The following is a 21,007-nucleotide window of genomic DNA, read 5'->3' as shown; positions in this document are numbered from 1 at the left end:
GTCACACAATAAAATAAGCCAACAAACCTTAATAACAGCATCTATAAATTGTAGTATCCTGTATTAGGGCCCTACAGTACATTCCCGCTGTAACTAAACCACATTTGCATGACTCGTGTGACAATGCATGCGGCCGTGCCTTTTAATAGACTTACACTTGTTCCTGTTAAACGTAGACTCCTTTTATATGCTGTGATGGAGTGGACTCTCCTATCAAGAATATGTAGGCTTTAGGAGCCTGGGGGGTTGGGAGAGGACACTCCATCTTAGTAAAGCTGAAGTTACCAGGATGCCATCTTAGTAAAGGCCTCCTAAATTGGATAATTTGTGGTGTAATTGAGGATAATGAGAAAATACTAATCAGCTGTGACTGGTTAGTTTGATGAAGAAAAAGGCCACACTTTGTGTGTTCTGTTGGTTGGGGGTTGGAAAAAGAGTTTGTGTGTAGAGTGTGGACAAAAGAAAACTGAGGTAAAACCAGAAGAGAGTTGTTTGGTTTGGAAACCTGTAAACGGACTAGCTGTCCGGTGGTTAGTTAGGTCGGTGATCAAAGTTTAGACAGAGCTCCGTAGAGGAGTTAGGTTTTTGTTTTGCTTTATTTTGTTTGGAAAGAAATAAACACACAGGCACCGTCCTGTTTCACTGAAAACAATTGTGAGAGTGCTTTATTTTCGCACAAGGAGATGGGGTTGGTGAGAGCAGACACCTGGAACAGTACGTACAAGTGTCAACTTCATCACAATGTATGAACGATCAATTTATTGCTTTTTAAAGCACATAAAGATGCATATGTCTGGTAGAAATCCCTGTGCATGAGTATGAACTGAACTGAACTAGTGGTGAAAACGCTTAAGGTCGTCCGATCGTACCCAGCCTCCACCATGTTGTTTTCCTGCGCATCTCTTTCTGAGAAGATCTGTGATCATGCTGTTATGTTAAGGTGCATAATCGCCTAATGTATTGCAAATGGTTTCTTTGCTTTTACTTATTAAAAATCCCAGTTTGCTCAAAAATAATGATCTGCACCTTCAAGGAAGGTACAAAATCATAACCCTTGCCAGTTCCCACTAGTAAATCCTCTGCGACCCATGTCCATGTTTTTGGGAGCTTTGTTCTTGCTGGCTACTTTTTGTCTTTACATTTGGATTGAATTTACACTTGATCCGCCAATAAGCTCCATTGTTCTCTTAAACAGTTCTCGCAGGCTTGTTCTTTGTGATTGGTAACATGTGGCCAGTTGTGTGCAAATAGCTAATCCTCATACAAAGGCTGTCAAGTTACCCCGTTCTACAACATCAGCAAATAATGCATCTGTGTCTATTCATATATACAGTGAAGCTCTCGAATATAGAAGCATTTTGTTCATTTGACTAAACACTTTTTTTTTTGTGGGGGTGGGCTTTAATGTGTTTCAGAACTAACTTGTTACTTATTGTTATGTAATGGTTTGGACAAACTAACCTCTTGGATTGTTGTAAGTGATCACATGGCACTGGTAAGAATGACTACTAGAAGTACCAAGAAGCCTCTAGCTGAGTTATCGGTGCACTTGGCACCCGTCTTGGTACATTTTAAGCTGTAGGGAATTGCTTATTATTGAGATGCTGATGGACATGAAACATAATTGGAATTGAGTGTTGCTTTTAACAATTCCTGTGGTTGCAGTTATTTTGCATGCCCGAATTAGTGTTATTGTAAGGAGAAGAAAGAGAAAGTAAAAGCTGCAGCAGTGGATATGACCAGCCCTGAGAGCACTTACATGTATTGAGTCGATGATATTGGGCAGAGAATGCATACCTAAATAAGCAGCTTTCTCTACCAAGCTTTATAAAACATTTAAAGAAGTACTTTTTTAAGCACAGTTTACTGAGTTTCAGAATCTCAGAGTATATCGAGGCAAATGTCTATCTTTTTTTTTTGTAATGGTGTATATAGGTCATGGTGAACAACTTCATGTTACTGATTTCTCTATGAATTTCCAGCAGCAGCACAAGGTGAATGTCGCTGACATGCTTGTTAATATGATGCAGGTTACGAGCTGCACTCAAACAAGTCACTAATCTGAACATGTGTTATTGAGTGCAAATGAAGGAAATAGAAATAAACATAATGAATCTCCTGTTCCCATCCTCCCTAGGTTCTCATAACCTCTTGCTCCTGCACATGTCCCCAAACACTGCACTGCTCTAGAGGCCCATGAATGATGTGGAATCCTTGTGACCTATGTATTGGGATTTAGGTAGTAATTGCATTCCTCTTCTAAACATCGGTGGTTAAAAACCACTGGAGACTCATTATTGACATACAAATGTTGGATTGAAGGGCCTTTCTGTTCAGGTATTCAGCATTTTTAAAGATCGATTTTATTTCTGTCTAATTTTATTGTTAGTTTGCTTGTTTTACTACCTATTTCCAGTGAGTTGCCGGCAAAAAAGAGAATTGAAACTTTCTCCTACTCCCTGTCTTTTCTTCTGCTCCCATCTTAAAAATGTTTTCCTAAAACAATGTCCTGTTGGCAAACTGGATACGGGCAGTGGAAATACTGTATCACTCACATTAAAACACCTTGGGGTGGATTCTCAAAGCTTTTTACTCTAAATCATCATTTGCACACTTTCTTACAGAAAATAAAAAGGCACCTGTTAAAGTTACCAAATCAGAAAAAGTAACTCCCCACAACTGAAGGTCAGTAAACATCCCACCGCCAAGCCTGTTAAACTGTTGACAAGAAATGTCGGCAAGCTACCGGCTCCTGGAAGGCAGAGGCCAGCCCTTATATCTACTTAAGCTCACTCTTCAAATTTGATCCCTGATATTTCTGCCTCCGTAACCTGCGGGAGCACCAGTGCCAGTAAGATGCTGTCTGTGTAATACCTAGAGAACACTGGCCTGCACACCACATGGTTGTGCTTGTGCCAGTGGAGCCACTCTCCAAGAAATAAATCTTTGAAATGTAATATTGGCAACTTGTAAGTAGTCTAAAGTCGCTTCTTATTTTGTGTAGAATTGTAATTGAATTGAATACAGTCAGATAGTGTTCCACCAGGTGCCAAATGAGCTCCAGCAGAAAACTCTGCAAGAGAGCGTGGCTAAATCATACCTGGACAATCCCTGGCATTCAGACCAAGGCCTCCCTTCAGCACACCGTTGTGCCGAGTTGTGTTAAATTATGGTTTTGTGATGTGGGCAAGCATTAAATTAACTCTCTAAAAAAGTAGTTTTGTAGCTTTTACTGCCTTTTATATTATTCTAATTCACATGAGTTGAACTGGGACCTTCATATGCCTACAATTATCTTCATTGTCACTCATAGTCAGGTTTTTACCTAGCTAGTCACAAAAGGAAAGATCATTTAATGGCCTTTAGGTCAAGGGTTATAACAGGAAGCCAGTATTTTAAGTCTGCCTTCAGAGAGCTGTCCTAGCATTGACTCGCAGCACCCATAGCCCCTTCAGCACTGATTGCAGCTTTCACAGTTTATCTTGTTCTGGCCTCGGGTAAGAAGCTGGTTTTAATTTTGGATAATGGCTACCCGATCACCCTCTCCCCCCTGTTTGGTCGCAGTTAATGAATCATTTCCTCGAACATGTGGTGAGAAAATAATTTTTAGAGCCGGTAGAGAAAAGATTTGGCTACTTTCAAGTGGAAAATGTAATTGTCCTGCCCCAAGTACCGATAATTGAAAATAATAAGAGTGTTAAGGGATGCACCGCCGTTTTAGATGCTGCCCCTCTGTAACCCCCAGTTCAAAGACACGCACATGCACAAAATGAGCTCACATTTGTAATGGTGAAGAAATTCCTACTATATGTGCAGGAAGAAACCTTATAGCTTTATGTTCCTTCCTGTTTGAATACTATTAATGTTGCTGGTGAGGCCTAGTTACTTAAGCATTACATATAAAACAAACTCCTCTGTGTGCTAGCTGTGAAAAAAAAAATATATATATCTGCAAAGTTATGTTCTGCTGTCGCCTGCATACAGAGTGTGTGGTGCTTCTCTTGTATCCCCTCTGTTGGATAGTTACAGTTAGCATTCTGGCTAAGGAGTGCCCAACTACTGGAACTGCATTCACTGCAGGACTGCGCCTCTATCAAAAGGGGATTTTAATACCCAGTTACAACTACAGGAGTGAAAAGGGTAATGTGTGTGAAAATTATATAATGTGCATAAGAACATTTATGAACAAGAGGAGGTCATTTGGCCCATCAGTACTAGTCCAGATCCAAGTTGCTAAGTCTTAAAGGATTCCAATGATCCAGCATCATCAGTGTGGCCTGGTAACCCATTCCATACCCTCACCACTCTGAAAAACATATCTTGATTTAATTTTCATCAGTGTCCTCTGGTCCTGGTTTCTGTGCTGTGCTTTAAATATTGGATAGGGCTAACTCTTTTTTTAAGATATTTAACACCCTCTCACTTATTAGAAGGGCAAAATTGAGGCATTATGGTAGAGCTTTGTTTCTTTCAGATACCAGTACCCTATAGGTCCACTAAAATAATTGAAAAAATAAAAAAAGGACTTCATACCACAGATGTTGTATCTGGGGGTAGCAGAATTCCCATAACATAGTGCTTCATTTTTTATTTTATTATTTACCTAAACCTCTCACCCAACATGTGCAAAATAGAAGACGTATGCAGTGAGGAATGCAGTGAGGAGAACAGTAAACCCTGTCTGCATTCCCCTGTGGCTCCGCTGTATCCACTTCCACGGGTAGCTCCAGAACACAACTGGCTCTCTGTAGAGCTCCCGGGCCTCCTGCTTACACAAACTGCGCACCTCAGCAGCGGTTTTCAATTTGCAAAACCAGGGAGGTCATTTCAGAAGGAGCAAAGGAGCGTCTTTGGTGACTGCTTTGGGTGGCCAGGGAGATTTCACAGGTGGTTCTACGTCTTGAGTGTGTAACTTGAGTAGAATCTTTACCTCGGGGCATTTTTTTTGTTTGCCTACTTTCCCTGTAATCCCTTTTCAGTCCTCCTTATGTTTTTTTTTTTTCTCTTTCTACTTAAGTACTCCCTCCAGTGAACCGGCACGGTTGCATGGTTAGCGATTCAGGGTTCCCCTTAGCATCCTAAGCTGTTTAACTTGGCAGCGTTCCCCAATATTTGGGTAATTAGCTGTTGATTCTTGAGGTTAGTGTAATTGTTTTCCTGCGTATCCTTGCGGAGCTGTACAGCATTGCAGGTGTCCGCTCATCTGTTTTTGTAAAGGTTGTTTTGAGAGCCCCCAGCTTCCCCAGAGGTAGCTGTCTTTCATATGGAGCGTGCAGTGAAGGAGATTTGAAACACTTGGGTGATGTTGGATTAGCTGAAGCAGCAAGTATACTTCTTTGCGGATTTATTCAATTTACTTTTAAAACATTAGGTATTCTATTTTCATTTGTGACATGTTTTCTATACATATTTTTTAGTTGATCCTGATAAAAAAAAGGTATAAGCTTTCCCTCTGTGTGCTTATGTTTATTCGATCAGCCAAGCTTTCTGAGCAGTGTCTGAGAAAACATTCACACAAACTGGTCACGTTTCTCTATTTCTGATGTGCACAGATAACAATTAGGAGTAGTTTAGGTTCCAAACTCATGTATTTTTCAATCTGTCATGACCACATCCCAAAGGCTTATGCATTTCAGTACTGCCCCCTGCCAACCTGCTGATTGGGATGTCACAAAGAGCACCAACAGAAATCCTGTATTTGCATTAAATAAGAAAACATTAAAAGATTATTACAATGCTAAGTGTTTGTTCCATGACAAGGCTATACTCTGCTGTATTTCATCACTTTTTTGTTTTGTTGTGAATTCGAATGACACCTCACACCACAAACCATTACAACAGCAGGATTAATAAAGAAGATGAATGAGCCCATAATTGTCATTGCACTTCTACAACTGTTGCCTGTGGTTCATTAGAAGGAATGTAGGGTGACCATATTTGAATTGACGCAGTTTTTAGCAATTGTTGTATTTGTTTTGTGATTTGTGTGTTTTTTAAATTTTTTGTTCTTGTTTAATCAGAAGTCAATTTGTAACTGTTTGGCAGAGTATCCAGCTGGACAGGGGCCTTCTCATTAGCGTCACTGAGGGTTAACACACACACGCAGCCTGTGTGCCTGATAAAAACAGCCCTGTCAGTGTTCTTGAAGGAAGTCATCCTTTCTGTTGGGGCCTACAGCTGGCTGCAGTTTGAGCACTGACGCAAGCATCCGGATGACATCAGTCTGCTTGAAGTTGATTTGCTTTGAACAGATTTGCAGGCAGGTAGTAACAACTTAAATATGTATTCTACCTGCTTGTATTGTGGTGATCGTGACTTTTTAAAAATTTCTACTTGGCTCTGGATAGCCCAAAAAGGTGTTGCAATTCCTTTCCGTAGGGATCTTGTTTGGACAGCTGGGTCCCCCCACCTTTTTAAATGTGATTATGATACCATGAATTATTATTTAATTACCCGTACAGCTCTGATGAAATGGAGAGCAGTGAAAACTGCTGGAGTCCAGCTGGTGCTCTAGTCTGAACTCCAGACCACTTTTAGGAAACTTTTACATAAGAACATAAAAAAAAAAAGTACTAACGATAGGAGGCCATTTGTCCCATCTGAGCTTGTCTGGATCCCAGTAGTATTGATCTCAGTTGTGTCTTTAAAGGATCCAAGTGCATAATTATTTCTTCATTTACCGTATATTTTGAGAAAGATGAACCCCATTGACACAAGAAAGTAATTTACTCTGGGTTCTCCTGATATTTGAGGTTTGCTGACACGAGGAGAATCCACTGAGTGAATCACTTCATTACGTTTCCAAGGAAACTGGACCTTGCTGTTTCCTCATTTAGTAGTGATGATGGGGCCTAAACCTGGGAATATTCACTCCAAGATGTTGCTATTCAATCAAGGGAGTCTTCCCCTTATGCAAGGTAGAAGGTTCATGCAGTCTACTCCTCTTAGCCATATGTTTCCCTCACAGTTCTGAATAATTCTTTCAGAACTGGAATCACCTGTGTGCCATACCAGGAGGCAAACTCCTAATTTCTCAACCCAGCAAGTCATTTATTGTACCTTGAAGGTTTGGCCCCATCTGTTATTCCCAAAGCCTTTTGCTGTTATTTTAAATCCTTAAGTTTCATTTCCTGAAGTTTTTATTTAATAAACTGTTGCAGTTTCTCCTGTGTGACAGATAAATTACAAACTGATGTGTGAATTTACCACACATGTTATTTCCCCTATAAAGTACAATTTCTTGTTTTCTATAAATTCCATTGACCGTCGAGTGTGCAAAGATACCCCAGATCCTTTGTGTCGTCTTGTTATGTTGAGGAGCGATTTACTGATTTGACTCTTTGATACAGTTTTCACAATAGGCTTGCAGTAATTGTAGCAAACGACATTATTCCATACATCTTTGCCATTTTGTGCCTCCATGAGGTGTGTAGGTCTCAGATGTGCAGTTTTAAAAGAAACACGTTGTAGCACACATGTATTTTCATTTTAAAACATGATAAAAGGTAATACCCTAAATTATTGGAAACTCTCTGGGTTGAACATGTTACTGGCTGAAAGCATGTCAGTTAATGGTGGGGGGGGGGCAGCTGATTGGTTATTTACAGCAAATAAGCCAGTGAAGGGGTAGGGACAGTTTTGCTCTCCAAGTGAAATGACCCAGAAAGTGCAAGGCAGTCTAAAAGCATGACCTGTGAAGAAATTTATATAACCTAGTGCGGTACCAGATACCATGTTTAAAATAAAAATACATGTTTGCTAGAACATTTGTTTCTTTCAAAACTGCACATTTGAGACCTATATAATTAATGGATGTACATTTTATGTTAGCTACAATTACTTTTAAATATGGTATTGAATGCGCATCTGGGCAGAATCCCTGCTGAGATTATTTCAGAATGTAAGTGTCATATTTGATTGAGGCAGTATGCAAATAAGTCCTTCAGTAGATACACTATGTGGTTTCAGTGTCATCAATAGCTTGTGATCGTATTGTGCTGGATTACAACCACGCAGTCACAAGCAATTGTACATACTATTCAACAGACTGCAATGCAATCAAATCCGATACTGGCAGCAGAGATGCTGAGAGCCAGAACAGAGACTGTGCACTGTGCAATTGGGGATAAAAACTATTTATTTATTGGGCAGTATAAATAAAAAATAAAAAGAAGAAAGAAAGTCAAATGTAGACCTACACTGACCTTGTCGTTTCTAGAAATCCCTTTTACTCCCTTTGGGAAATAAGCCCAAACGCCCACACTTCTGTCGAGTGTGAAAGTAAAGTCATTGGATGCAGATGCTCTTCAGGTGAAGTGCTGGCCATTAATCTTGTTCCAGCGTTAAATAAGCTCTCAGTGTATAGCATGTTATACACCAAAGGTGATATCCATAAATAATCTAACATTAATAATGTTTTTCTTTTATTTCTTTATTTTTATTTGTCTGAAAGCTTTAGGAACTAATTGTTCCCAGATGGCGGAGGGATGGAACTTGCACAGCCGTCCGATGTAATCCTGTAACAATATTTACACTATCACTTATTTATCTGATACTAAAAAGATGTAAAAGATCACATAATTAATGATGTGGTCATTTGTAGGGTCCTCATTTAAAATTGTGTGTTTCTCTTTTGGTATTAAAATACATAATGCTAATAAAATAATTCCAGTAAATCTTCTCTAATATATATTGTCATCATTGTGTAGGTCTTGGATTTTGCTATATGGAAAATGCACAAATAAGATTTTTGTAATGGTAATTTATTTAAAGAAGTTAGTAAAGAGAAATTATTTAACGCACCCAAGATGAGATTTATTAACAGTCACTGTGTTTTAAGTTTTATGAATCTTACCTGCATTTGAAAACAAAAATGGGTTATCTTTCCAATTTTTCAAGTGCAGCTGCTGTTGCTATTGTAATTACAAGTGAATTACTAATTTGCTATTTACAGTATGAAACAACTGAGGAAAGGGAAATCGACCTACAAGGTTATCGTTGTCATTTTTACTATCAGTAATGTACTTGCATTCAACAGCCATAAAGGTGCTTATATCAATATCAGGATGAGGCACATACTCAGACTCAGGTGCAAGGGCCAGTTGAAACCAAAGGAGTACTTTATTTCCAGTCAAAACTGTGCAAAGGAACATTGTGCAGTGGCAGCTCAAACCAGGAATTGCAGGCTGTTGATTTACTATGTTACCTACAATTCTTATGCTTTCCCTTCTGGAAATTCCAGCAGGCTTTGTATATATACTAAATGACATTCCAATTCATAATGATGAAAGTTTGTTGGACTTTTCTGTTGATATTTTTATGGGAGGGTGTGTTCTGACGTTCGAGGATCTGCTTGGCAGAGATGTGCTGCTATGTTTTATTTATTTTGCTGCTTTGTAGACATTCCCTTTAGATGCAGAACTAGTCTGAGAAATATAAATACTGTTTACACTATTGTTATATGCAAAATAAACAAATAACTGTCGGTTTGAGTTTTACACAAGGGAATTTAAACATGAGACGAAAAACAGGCGTCTGTATATACAGTGGTTAATCTCAAAGCTAATTTTATAGTTGCAGTAAGAAAAGAAATGATTAGCAATAAAACCCAAGTTAGTAAGATGACTGTGTCAGGTTGTTAGAGCAGTTGCTACCATACAGACAAGGTCAACTACCAGATGGTAATGCACTCTAATCAGGGTTTTATTTTGAAACTCTTAATTGCTTAATCTCTAATTTGCGTGTTTATTGAACTTTTCAATGTTTTGCTTTCCTTCCATTTTCTTTTTAAGCTAGACATTCTATCTGAAAGTCCATCTACTTTTGTTTTTTAATGCTTATTTTGGAAGATATTGGTGAATTCCCACTAAAGTCAACTCCACTGATGGTCACCAAGCTGACTTCTGCAAATACATTACTCTAGAGACAGTTTTATAGGGTGATTCCTATTAAATGATTAAGAATGTAGTATACATTAAGGTTAGATTAGCCTACAAGTGACTATCACTGCAAAACAACCATTTGTTTGCCTAGTAACAAACCTTGCTGGTGATCTTAACCAATGATTGTGTATCTGTATAAGTAGTGGCTGTTGTATTTTTGTGACGGCATTAGTGAAATCTTTGTTAAAGAAATGAATGACTGAAAAAATATCAGTAGATAACACCGTGTAACTTTTTTTTTTTTTTTTTTTTTTTGTTCCTGGGTAGTAAGTGTTATTTCCTAATTGCTTATGCCTCAAAAGTATAGAAAATGGCTATTCCCCACAAACTTTGCTTTTGTGACCAGGACAGTGATATTTTGAAATTTACCTATTTTCTAGAACATTCCAGATAGATTCAGTGCTGAGTAAACGTGGAGTAACTTCTAGAACTTTCTAGAACTTTCCAGTAATATAAATAGTAGTATAAATACAGGGGCCTTAAGCCCACCAGTTCAGTTTAGTTCCAGCTGCCTAAGTGGATACATATCTGCATTTTTCTGAGATGGCATGAAGAGGCTGCAAGCATCCGGCAGACGCATTTTGCTATGTCTGCGGCCAATTTATCAAGACAAGAGCGAAAAAGTACTCCGTGGAAGCATCTGCTAAGATGTGTGAGGCCTACAAGGCATATTTCGGCATGCCTGTCGGGGATCAAGACAAACCCTGGGCACCTCATTTCACCTGCGAGCACTGCAAAAAAACTCTGGAAGGTAAGATGGACAGTTGTTGCTCGGAATTTTATGTTATAAAATGTGTTAAAATTTTTAAAATTGTAAAAGTTTTTAATTTTAAAATGTTTTACAGTTTTCAATGTTATTGAAAAAATATATCATATATGAAAAATGTTGCGAGAATCTCTTACACATTAGTCATGGGTGAAATAAATGTATTTTTGTAGGATGGTACAGATGGGAAAAGAGAGCCATGAAGTTCGCTATCCCAAGAATTTGGCGGGAACCCACTGACCACTCAAACAACTGCTACTTCTGCATGGTGGACCCTTCCAAACGTCGGACTGGCAAGAATGCACCTGCTATCACGTATCCGGACCTTCCTTCATCCATCGCCCCGGTGCCACACTGCCATGAGCTCCCCGTACCCACTCCTCTGGAGAGAGAGCAGCCGTCTTTAGAAGAGAGCAGCAAGTCAGAGAGCGAGGAAGACGTTGTAGATCCAGATGACAATTTCAGAGGTGGAGCGGAGGCGAGAAACCCATACTACCCCAACCAAAAAGACCTCAACGACTTGATTAGAGATCTTGGTCTCACCAAGTCTAATGCCGAGCTTTTGACGTCTAGGCTCAAGCAGTGGAACTTGTTGGATGAAAGTGTGCAAGTCGCAGAGGAAGCGTCACCAACCTTTTTCCAGCTTCTTCACCCGTCAAGATGGGCTCTGCTTCTGCCACAATGTGACCAGTCTGTTCGAGGCAATCTGAATCGCCTGTAACCAGAATGAGTGGCGCCTCTTCATTGACAGCTCATCCAGGAGCCTCAAAGCCGTGTTGCTCCATAATGGTAACAAGTACCCGTCTCTTCCCCTGGCTCACTCGGTGCACCTCAAAGAGGATTACAACAGCATCAAGACCTTGCTGGACGCCTTGAAGTATGATGAGTACGGCTGGGAGGTCATAGGAGACTTCAAAATGGTGGCATTGCTGATGGGTCTCCAAGGCGGTTTTACCAAGTTTCCCTGCTATCTTTGCCTTTGGGACAGCAGGGACACCAAGGTGCACTACCACAGGCGGGACTGGCCACAGCGGACCGAGTTCTCTGTGGGGAGGAACAACGTCAAGTGGGAGCCACTGGTGGACCCCCGGAAGGTGCTGATGCCACCACTGCACATGAAATTGGGCCTTATGAAAAAATTTGTCAGAGCTCTAGCTAAGGAGTCGGCAGCCTTCAAGTACCTTCAAGACTTCTTCCCTAAGCTGTCTGAGGCAAAGGTCAAAGCCGGTGTCTTTGTCGGACCACAGATAAAGAAGATCCTGGAGTGCAATGAATTCCCCAAGAAGCTCACTAGTAAGGAGAAAGCGGCTTGGAACAGCTTTGTCGCAGTGGTTCGGGGCTTCCTGGGCAATCACAAGGCCGAAAACTATGTGGAGCTGGTTGAGACTCTGGTGAAGAACTACGGCACAATGGGCTGTAGGATGTCCCTCAAAGTCCATATCCTTGATACTCATCTTGATAAATTCAAGGAGAACATGGGAGCGTACTCGGAGGAGCAAGGCGAGCGCTTCCACCAGGATATACTGGACTTTGAACGCTGCTACCAAGGACAGTATAACGAGAACATGATGGGAGACTACATTTGAGGGCTGATTCGTGAAGTGATTTACAGTATAATTGTAAATCTCGAAAAACTACTCACTTCTAAATCTTTTGTAGTCATTTTTGTATTACTTTAGTATAAATACATGTTAATTTGGATTCATATGTTGTTTTTTTCTGACTATGTGAACGAAAAGACACAAATTTGCCCGTTTTCTCATTGGAAATAGGTAAATTTCAAAATATCACTGTCCTGGTCACAAAAGCAAAGTTTGTGGGGAATAATAGCCATTTTCTATACTTTTGAGGCATAAGCAATTAGGAAATAACACTTACTACCCAGGAACAAAAATTGTGTTACATAGTGTAATGCAAAAAGAAAACAATATCTAAGGTTCCTATTCCTTAGGAGATGCTGTTCAAGTTCAAGTTTCAGATCAAGTTTCTGTGGGAAAAGATTAGTCGCTCCTGTTTTTATTTATTTTTGGACCCTGTTTAATTGGTTTGCTTCAGAAAGAGCAGAACAAGGCTCTGACGTCTCTTGTGGCAGACAGCAAGTGAAAATTCTGTCATCGGATCTCAAACATCAGTGTTTGCAAATGCTTGTCTCCTTACACAATTTTCTAAGTATTTTCTCAGCTGGAGGAGCTATGAGAAAACTAGCATTCCTTGTTTGGGTTTCAGCAAGGCAGTCTCTTTTGTAGCAATGTGGTCTCAGCATGGGGGGTTGTCTACAAGAACTATAGGGGGCAAATACGCACACAGCTCCCATTGTGAAAACAGCATGTGCATTTATGAAGTGTTTTGAATACCTGCAAAAGATTACTGTATGTATGTGGTTTTTATTTGCAGAAGCCGAGATAGATACTTTTCTCTAGGGTTGACTTGTTGGCTCAATTTATTGCCAGTGGGGTACAAAGCTTTAAACTCTACCAGCAAGGTTTAAATCTAGTTTGGGTCAAAATAAATCAGAAGCCGTATTATTGCTGATCATGGGCTGGCTGCTTGAAATCAGTCCTGGTCTTGGTTGAGATCAATTCCTGTTTTTCAATTCCAATTCCTTTTTTAAAATCAATTCCCAATTCCAATTCAAAGGAACTAGAATTTATATTTTAGACACAATTGTTGCGATTCTTCAATTGCTTTAATTTGAAGCTATTTTAATTGACTAATGGTGACTTCAATTGAACTAATTTGCTTCTACTGTGAGAAGCTCATTTTAACAGAATACTGCAAATTGCAATTTTGATTCAAAGGGAATGGGAATTGATTTGACAAAGGAATTAGAAATGGAATTGGAATTGAAAAGTAGGAATTGACCCCAACCCTGGTCTTTGATGCAAGCCAGGTGCAAACCATGACAGAATATGATGATGCATCAAAGGTATATAGTAAGACTAAAGGCTGGCATGGAGACTGGAAAACCTTCTCACCTCTTGATATGGGGTATCTCCCTTCAGGGCTTGACTGAGACTGGGAAAGGTCAAGGGTCCCTAAATTGGGTAAGTTGCCAAAAATTATATATTTAGGAAGTACCGTGCTTTTTCCTTTGATGGAACTACCATATGGTATACTTGCAGAAATGAACTTGTCTATTGCCACATTCTTATATGCTGTCCCTGTGTATCGAATCCAACTGTACAGTATGTAGGCCTACTTGTGCAGTTTTGCTAATGTTAAGGTAATTTTCTCAACTTTTGCATCTATTCTGTTAATTCGCCAGTAATACTGTATAGTATATATTCTACTGTAATGGAAGCAGACTGGCAGCTTGAGTGTTAGTGGTGCTGACACATAGTTTAGTGGGAAGTAACGCTGACTGTTCTCTACTACAATAGCATGAAATGAAACACTAAGTGTCTTTACAAACCTTTCACCCATTTTATGACCTCATCAGAATTACTTGATCTGAAGTACTGCCTTGGTTTTAATTACACGCCAGCTGCTTTCTGAGTTTATTTTGCGCATTAGTCTGACAAGAGGGGAAAGGAAGGCATTGGGGAACCTGTGCCGCATCAAAGCAATGAGGAGTGACAGGGTATTTATTTTGTTGACATGGTTGCATACCAAGATAGCAGTAAGGCTAGGAGCCTTTGCCCAAGGACCTTCACCACAGATTAGTTGAGATAGCTATTTAGTTATCTCTGTGGCGTTTCTTTCTACTTTTTATTAAACAGCTGACAACTAGATACAGTCAAACTTTGGTTATCCAAACAGCCCCTTTGTAACCTGTCTTGTTGCAGTGATCACTAGCCTTGTTGTCATAGTATATGTGTTGTACAACAAGTGTTAAGATATCTAGCAACTTGTTTATATTTGGTAGTCCTGAGTAAATATTTCTTGACTGGATCTCATTTTGGATTATTCAGCTATGTCCAAAAGTTTTGCATGACCTAGAATTTAATTGAGACAATAAAAAAACACCTAGTAACTATTTGAACATAATTTAGATATTTTATTTAGCATTATGTAATCAAAGAAACTACAGAATCTATATTGCAAAAGTCTACCGGAAGCCATAATAATAGTACAGTAATTCATATTAGATTTCGAAATGTCACATTTTTCCATTTGTCAGTTTTTTGTTAAGTATATGACACTACAAAGTGGTATGTAATTTAATATCTTAATTTAACATTATGCAGTAGGTTTCATGCGACTTTATGAGTTAATTCTATAGGAGGATGCAAAACGTTTAGCCATAGCTGTATCTTGCATTTATTCAAATCCAACGACAGAATAACTGGGAGAATGTCACGGTTCCAGATTCTGGCGAGTTGCTTGGCAGAGCTTGATTTAAAGGGAAGTAATTCCCTGATATCACCTGTTAAATATCGGTTTAAACACACTGTTCCCAAATATTGTACTTGTTATATAAATGGAATACTCCATGAAAGTTCATGAGAGTGCTTTGCTTATTTCACTCTTCAGGATAGCTGTAAGCAGTTTTGTTGTCCTCATTTGTGGAATAACTACATTTATGGTGTTTTCTCTTTTTATTCAGCCTCTATCTTCAGTAATTACAGTACTGTATGTTTTTCAGTGTATTAAAGTGAAAGGGGTTGTGTAATATATTTTCTTGATTGGGAAAGTCATATAAAAAATTAATAGCAAATTTATTATTTTTAAAAACAATTTAAAAAAGACATTAAACTGCAGGTAATTACAAATATAATAGAATTATCTGCAAATGTGTGTCAGTTGGTTTTTTCACATGACTCAGTACAGTACAGAATTGGTAAGAAACGCAACAGAATTAAACAAAGGCCACTAAAATGTAAACCAGTGGACAGTTTAGCACCCTAGTTTAAACACTTCAGCAATGTGAGTGGAAGATGGAATTTGCCAAGTAGAATTTTATACATATAACAGAAGATTAGCTTTTACCACAAGACTAAACAGCTGCCAACACTTAGAGTAAGTAGCGGGGTTCCGAAAAAATATAGCGTTGCACGTCCCCACATGTTGTTACAACTGTTTAAGTAACAGGTAACACAGCAATAACGATCCATGATGTGATACAGAAAAGAAAAGCCAGAGCATGTCATTTTTTTTTTTTTTTTAATTTATTTATTTATTTATTTATTTATTTTTTTAAATTGCTCTTCTTGCAGTGGTTCCCAACCCTGTTCCTGGTGACCCCCTGTGTCTGCTAGTTTTCATTCCAACTGTGCTCTCAATTACTTAATTAGACCCTTAATTGAACAGATTTTGTTTAATTAGACCTTTCTAATTGTTTTCTGCTCCTAAACAATTGCAGATTTCAAGTTAGCTATAACATTTAAGAAGTAACTTGAACAATGCAACTGTTTTAAGAGCTGAAAACAATTAAAAAGGTCTTTAAAGCAGATTTTCAGTTAAATTTAAGGGTCTGGTTAATTGAGAGCTCAGTTGGAATGAAAACCAGCAGACCCAGGGGGTCCCCAGAACCAGGGCTGTGAACCACTTATGAGAGGTCTGATCTCAAACCCCAGTGCACTAGAGCGGACATTTTGAAAAGAGCTTTGAAACAGGCTTTCAAGTTATAAGTAGGGCCCTACCCATTTCACGACCATGAAAAACGTGACCCGGACCGTGAAATTCATTCTGCACCGTGAAATTGTGTTTTGTGTACTTCTACCCTGCACTAAAATCCAATGAAGTTATATGTACCGTTACAGGTTCCTGATGCAATTTGTTCATAGGCTGATCTATGAAATTTAGTCCGCGGGAACCATTTTTGCGTACTACACCATTGCATTTTTATGTGTAGTTGTTGGTGTGTCTATGTACTATGATTTGGGGACTTTTGCTTTAAAATAGTGATTTTTAAAATGTTATGACTGTAATTTATGAAAATGTAGTGTGAATTTGGTAGGGCCCTAGTTTTTAAAAGTGTAAAAAGTAGTCAGGATGTTAACAATGAAACAGAAAAATTAGAGGTACGTTATTTAAACAGTTGTAGAAGACGTCTTTTTCTGAACCCTGCTATTACTTTTTAACATGACATCTTCTTATTTGAATAGCGGGTACAGTACTTGTGCATTTTAGTCCACAATAAAAAGTATCCATAACTATTAACACTAGTGCTGAATTTAGAAAAATATTAAAATAAACTTAATAAATTCAATTTTGCCAATGTTGAAAAATACTTCTAGTCGAAATATTTGTCATTGAATGTATTAAGTTTATTTTAATAGCAAAATAAAAAGTATGAATGCAAGCTGATCTAGCTTTGAAGCCCACTGCCACAACATACAGTACCCTTTGTGTATTTTTTTTTTTTTATATATAAAAATGTGTTCATTTGTTGTAGGTAATTAATTGCATTGCATCGGCGAGCTGGACATAATGTCTTTGGCTTTCGTTTAAAAATCATTTAAAATAAAACAAAGTTACAGGAAACTACATTGGATTAAACCATGCCAAAAGGTTTCCTTAAACGTAATTGACAGCATTTCCTTTACGCTTCTGTTGAATATCTGATTTGGAGCTTCTAATAGAAACATACTGCAGGACAAAGAGTCAATGTATGAGCTTCTGTTCAGTTATAACCTGGAACAAAGTTACTTTTTAAATACAGAAGCACAATGTGCAACGTTAAATGAGTTAATGTGCTTTTAAATAGAATGAATTAAAGCTTGGGTGTGCATGCTGCCCTGCTAATTCATATTCTTCTCCTCCTTGTGCTGGGAAATGCTGAAGTCAGTGTAATAGTGTGGTGGCAGGAGAAATTTAAAAACGGAATCAAAATAAAGCCTAGAAAACTAAATTAAATATACAGTAAATAGAGAATAGTAAGCTTAATACCTTTGTATTACACTAATATTTAACTATGCCCTCTGTTCCCCTTTGTAGAACTATACATGCTAAATAATGTAAATTGATGCATGTAGTCCATTCGGGCATGCGTGTCCTTGAAGGAACAAGCAGGCGGCACGCTGTCCACGTACGTTCATTTATGCAAGTCGTCTTTTTTTTTCCAAACGTTGTAATTGTTGGCACTCCACATTGGCAGATCTCTGACTTCTGTGATTGAGAGACTTTGCCCGGGAAAAGAAAGGGGGGTTGTTTTCATTGGCAGTATGGACAACCGCTACCTTGGAGGTGCTGCGCCACCGAGAGCCATATATCTTACCTCCTGGCAGCCCTGGGGGGGGCGAGGGGGGCGGAATCTAAAAGGGGAAAGGGGCCTGCTCTGATGGGGAGTCAGCCAAAGTACAGACCTCAGTCTAATGGGTTCTGTGGTGCAATGTGATCCCTGCACTGAGAATTAAGGCAGACTCACCGACTCCTGCTTTCACTACTCTCTGTTGTACTGTATAATTACATTAGAGAGAAAAGCAACTCCTTCACCACTGTGTGGGGAAGTTATTGTTACCGAACTGGGGCCAACTTGTGGTTTGACCAGGGTCATAAACCCCCTGGTACACACTGAACGAGCACTGTGCCTCTCAGCACGTCGTTTTATTTTATTTTTAACTGAATTCTGTAATATCCTTCTCGATTCATAAGGCCATACCCTGTGCAGTAGTTGAATATGGATTGTGAGTCAAGCTCAGATTTAGAGACCCTCTGAATGACCTTGTTCCTTTAATGCAGGGGTCGCCAAAGTTAGCCCTTCCACTCCTGGTCTCTTCCAACCCTGTTCTAAATCGTTTAATTGAACCAATTAAACATCCATCGAGACCCTGTTGTAGTTAATTATGAAATTTTACCTGTTGAATATAGAGTGGAGTGGCCGTCCAGGACACAAATCAGTGGGTCTTAACTGTGATGGGTCACTAAACCTCATGGATTGTCTCGACCTTGTGTGCTTGGCAGTTATTTTGTAGATGCCCTGAGAAGTCAACTAAGATTTGGAATTAATCTTGCCTTTAGTTAAGTGCCTACTGTTTATAACAGCCTGCCACTACTCCTTGTTGTTGTTTGAATAAAGTGGACAGTAGAGATAAGATATGGTAGAGTAGTGCTGTACAAATCAAATGGGCTTCAAAGTTGAAATGATGCTTTGTTCAAAACACATAACCACACTGATACAGAAGTGAAAACACACAGAAATATACTTTGGATTGGAGGACTTGCTGCTGAGGTCATGTTTCTAGCATTTAATATGTTTGGGTAATAATTCTTACGTTATGTGGAGTTGTACCTATTTGCTGCATTCTTAATTAAGCATCCTTGTGAGGTGTCAAAGCCTCATATCTCCTATTTAAGGTAGCAACATTGTATTTACAGGCTTATATTATTATTATTATTATTATTATTATTATTATTATTATTATTATTATTTAGTCATTTTAGCGGACGCTTTTTTATCCAAAGCGACTTAGAGACTAGGGGGTGAACTTTGCATCACAACTGCTGCTGCAGAGTCACTTACAATAAGACCTCAGTTTTACGTCTAATCCGAAGGATGGTGAAGTTAAGTGACTTGCTTAGGGTCACACACAGTGAGTCTATGGCTGGGATTGAACCTGGAACCTCCTGGTAACAAGCCCCTTTCTTTAACCACTGCACCACCAAACCCACCAAACCTCCTGGACAAACTATTCAATTTGATATGACATTATGCCCCACATAGGCTTTGTATTTGTTCACCAAAGATATCACATCTAGCTGTTTGGTACTTTAACTTTCATAATTACAGGAGCACTAACAAACAACTGAGCCCACAGTCTGTATGTCGCCCCTGAAAAAGCAGTACTGTTTATTGAATGTAACTTGCATAACTACAGCTCCACCCCTCAATACAGTTGGTAGGCTGTGTGCACATGCATGAGAGTTAAATAAGTAAAGTTATAATGTAGTTCATGTGGTCTACTTTTGAACAGAAAAGCAAGTTTGTTGGAATTAATACGTTCTGCAAATTAAAAAACATGCAGGGCAGATTAGCAGCAGGGGTAAATTTGTATTATTTGAAATGATGGCAGTTCTTAGATCTAAATCAATATGCCTTTAATTAAACAACTTTTTTTATATATATCATACAGGGTTCTATTAACCAAGTGTGAATTATCTTTAGAAAAGCACAACTCTTCAGGTTTGGGATAGTTGTTGGTTTTTCTTTTTTTTTTTTTTTTTTTTTTTTTTGCCATTTCAAACAACTGGGTGGAGTTTTATTAATTCTCCACCCAATACCACCTAATTTGCCTCACAAACTCCACTGTATTTTTATATCCTGTAACAAAGAATTTTTTTTTTGACAATTTAGGTATAAACCCTGAAAGAGAACTTTATGCTCAATACTATTAGATCCACTCGGACCATCCCTCACAGGGACTGAGTGTTTTACAACAGAAGCAGTGTGTGAGAGAACAGCTTCATCGTCGTGGCTTGAGTTGGTATCAACATGACAGAAATCTGTTGATTCAATATTGTGCTTTATGAGCACATAAGACCTTCGCTTACCGTGGTTTCTGCTTGGAAACATCATCTTTTACCTCAGTATCTCCCTTTATGTTAACATATCAGGAAATTATCCATCATTAAACCAGTGTCTCCCTCCCTCCCTCCCAGGTTTGCGGTTTTGACGGGCCTTACATCTCACTACGAGAGCATGCATGGGCGTCTCAAGAGTGGCTACATTTTTAAGGTAAATACAAATTATTTTAAAAAGCCTATAGCAACATTGTTATTTTCTGTTTGTAGGGGTAGCACCGAATAGTCGACCTCAGAAACTGGTAGTCGACAAATCGCATGCTACAATTTCAAAGCAAGCAACAGCCATGTTTTTGTGTGTTTTAAATCTAGCAATGTCAGTATTTGTATTCAGCTATCTAAATTTAAAAACGCAGTTAAGTGTGCGGTTTCAGATGGACGGAAGTGCATTTGCGGTAGAATTACATATGTATCACTAGTCCTCCCCTATCTACTTGTTTCAAGTTGTTTTCCCCCATTCTTTTCCTTTTGTTGACTGTAATGGTTTGGCAATGTGTTTCACTGGAGATAAAATGTCTGTGTTTTGTTTGCCTTGCTTTGACACAACAACCCTTATTGGCCAGGCGCCAGATAAGGCAGGGTGGCAACCAGTCAAGCTGAACTCTCGCCTCCAGGGTTAAGTAGCATGGCAACATCAGTTGCTTATGTTCGCTGTTTGAAAAGAGGCAAACGGCTGGGCAGTGGGAACAGAGATCGCTGTTCAGTGTTGAGGTGACATAATTGGGAATTTCAAATTGGGGGAACAATACAAGATGAAAAATAAAAAGCCAAATCCATTCAACAATATCCAAAGCAAATAAAAATATCAAACAGTTAAATTCGGTCAAAGAAAGGTTAA

At 38.8% G+C, this 21,007-nt stretch overlaps 1 protein-coding gene across 1 annotated transcript in view; it reads left to right on the top strand.

Annotated features, from left to right (window-relative positions):
• Window positions 1-21,007, top strand: part of LOC117422079 (regulator of microtubule dynamics protein 3-like) — a 68,687-nt gene that overhangs the window by 33,150 nt on the left and 14,530 nt on the right. Inside the window, exon 7 of the mRNA XM_058987431.1 lies at window positions 20,248-20,323. Within this exon, the coding sequence (XP_058843414.1) occupies window positions 20,248-20,323 (76 nt within the window). The remainder of the gene's footprint in view (window positions 1-20,247; window positions 20,324-21,007) is intronic.

This window comes from Acipenser ruthenus, chromosome 15 (assembly GCF_902713425.1).
Source record: "Acipenser ruthenus chromosome 15, fAciRut3.2 maternal haplotype, whole genome shotgun sequence".
Classification (NCBI taxonomy): domain Eukaryota; kingdom Metazoa; phylum Chordata; class Actinopteri; order Acipenseriformes; family Acipenseridae; genus Acipenser; species Acipenser ruthenus.
This window is presented reverse-complemented; position numbering and strand designations above follow the sequence as displayed.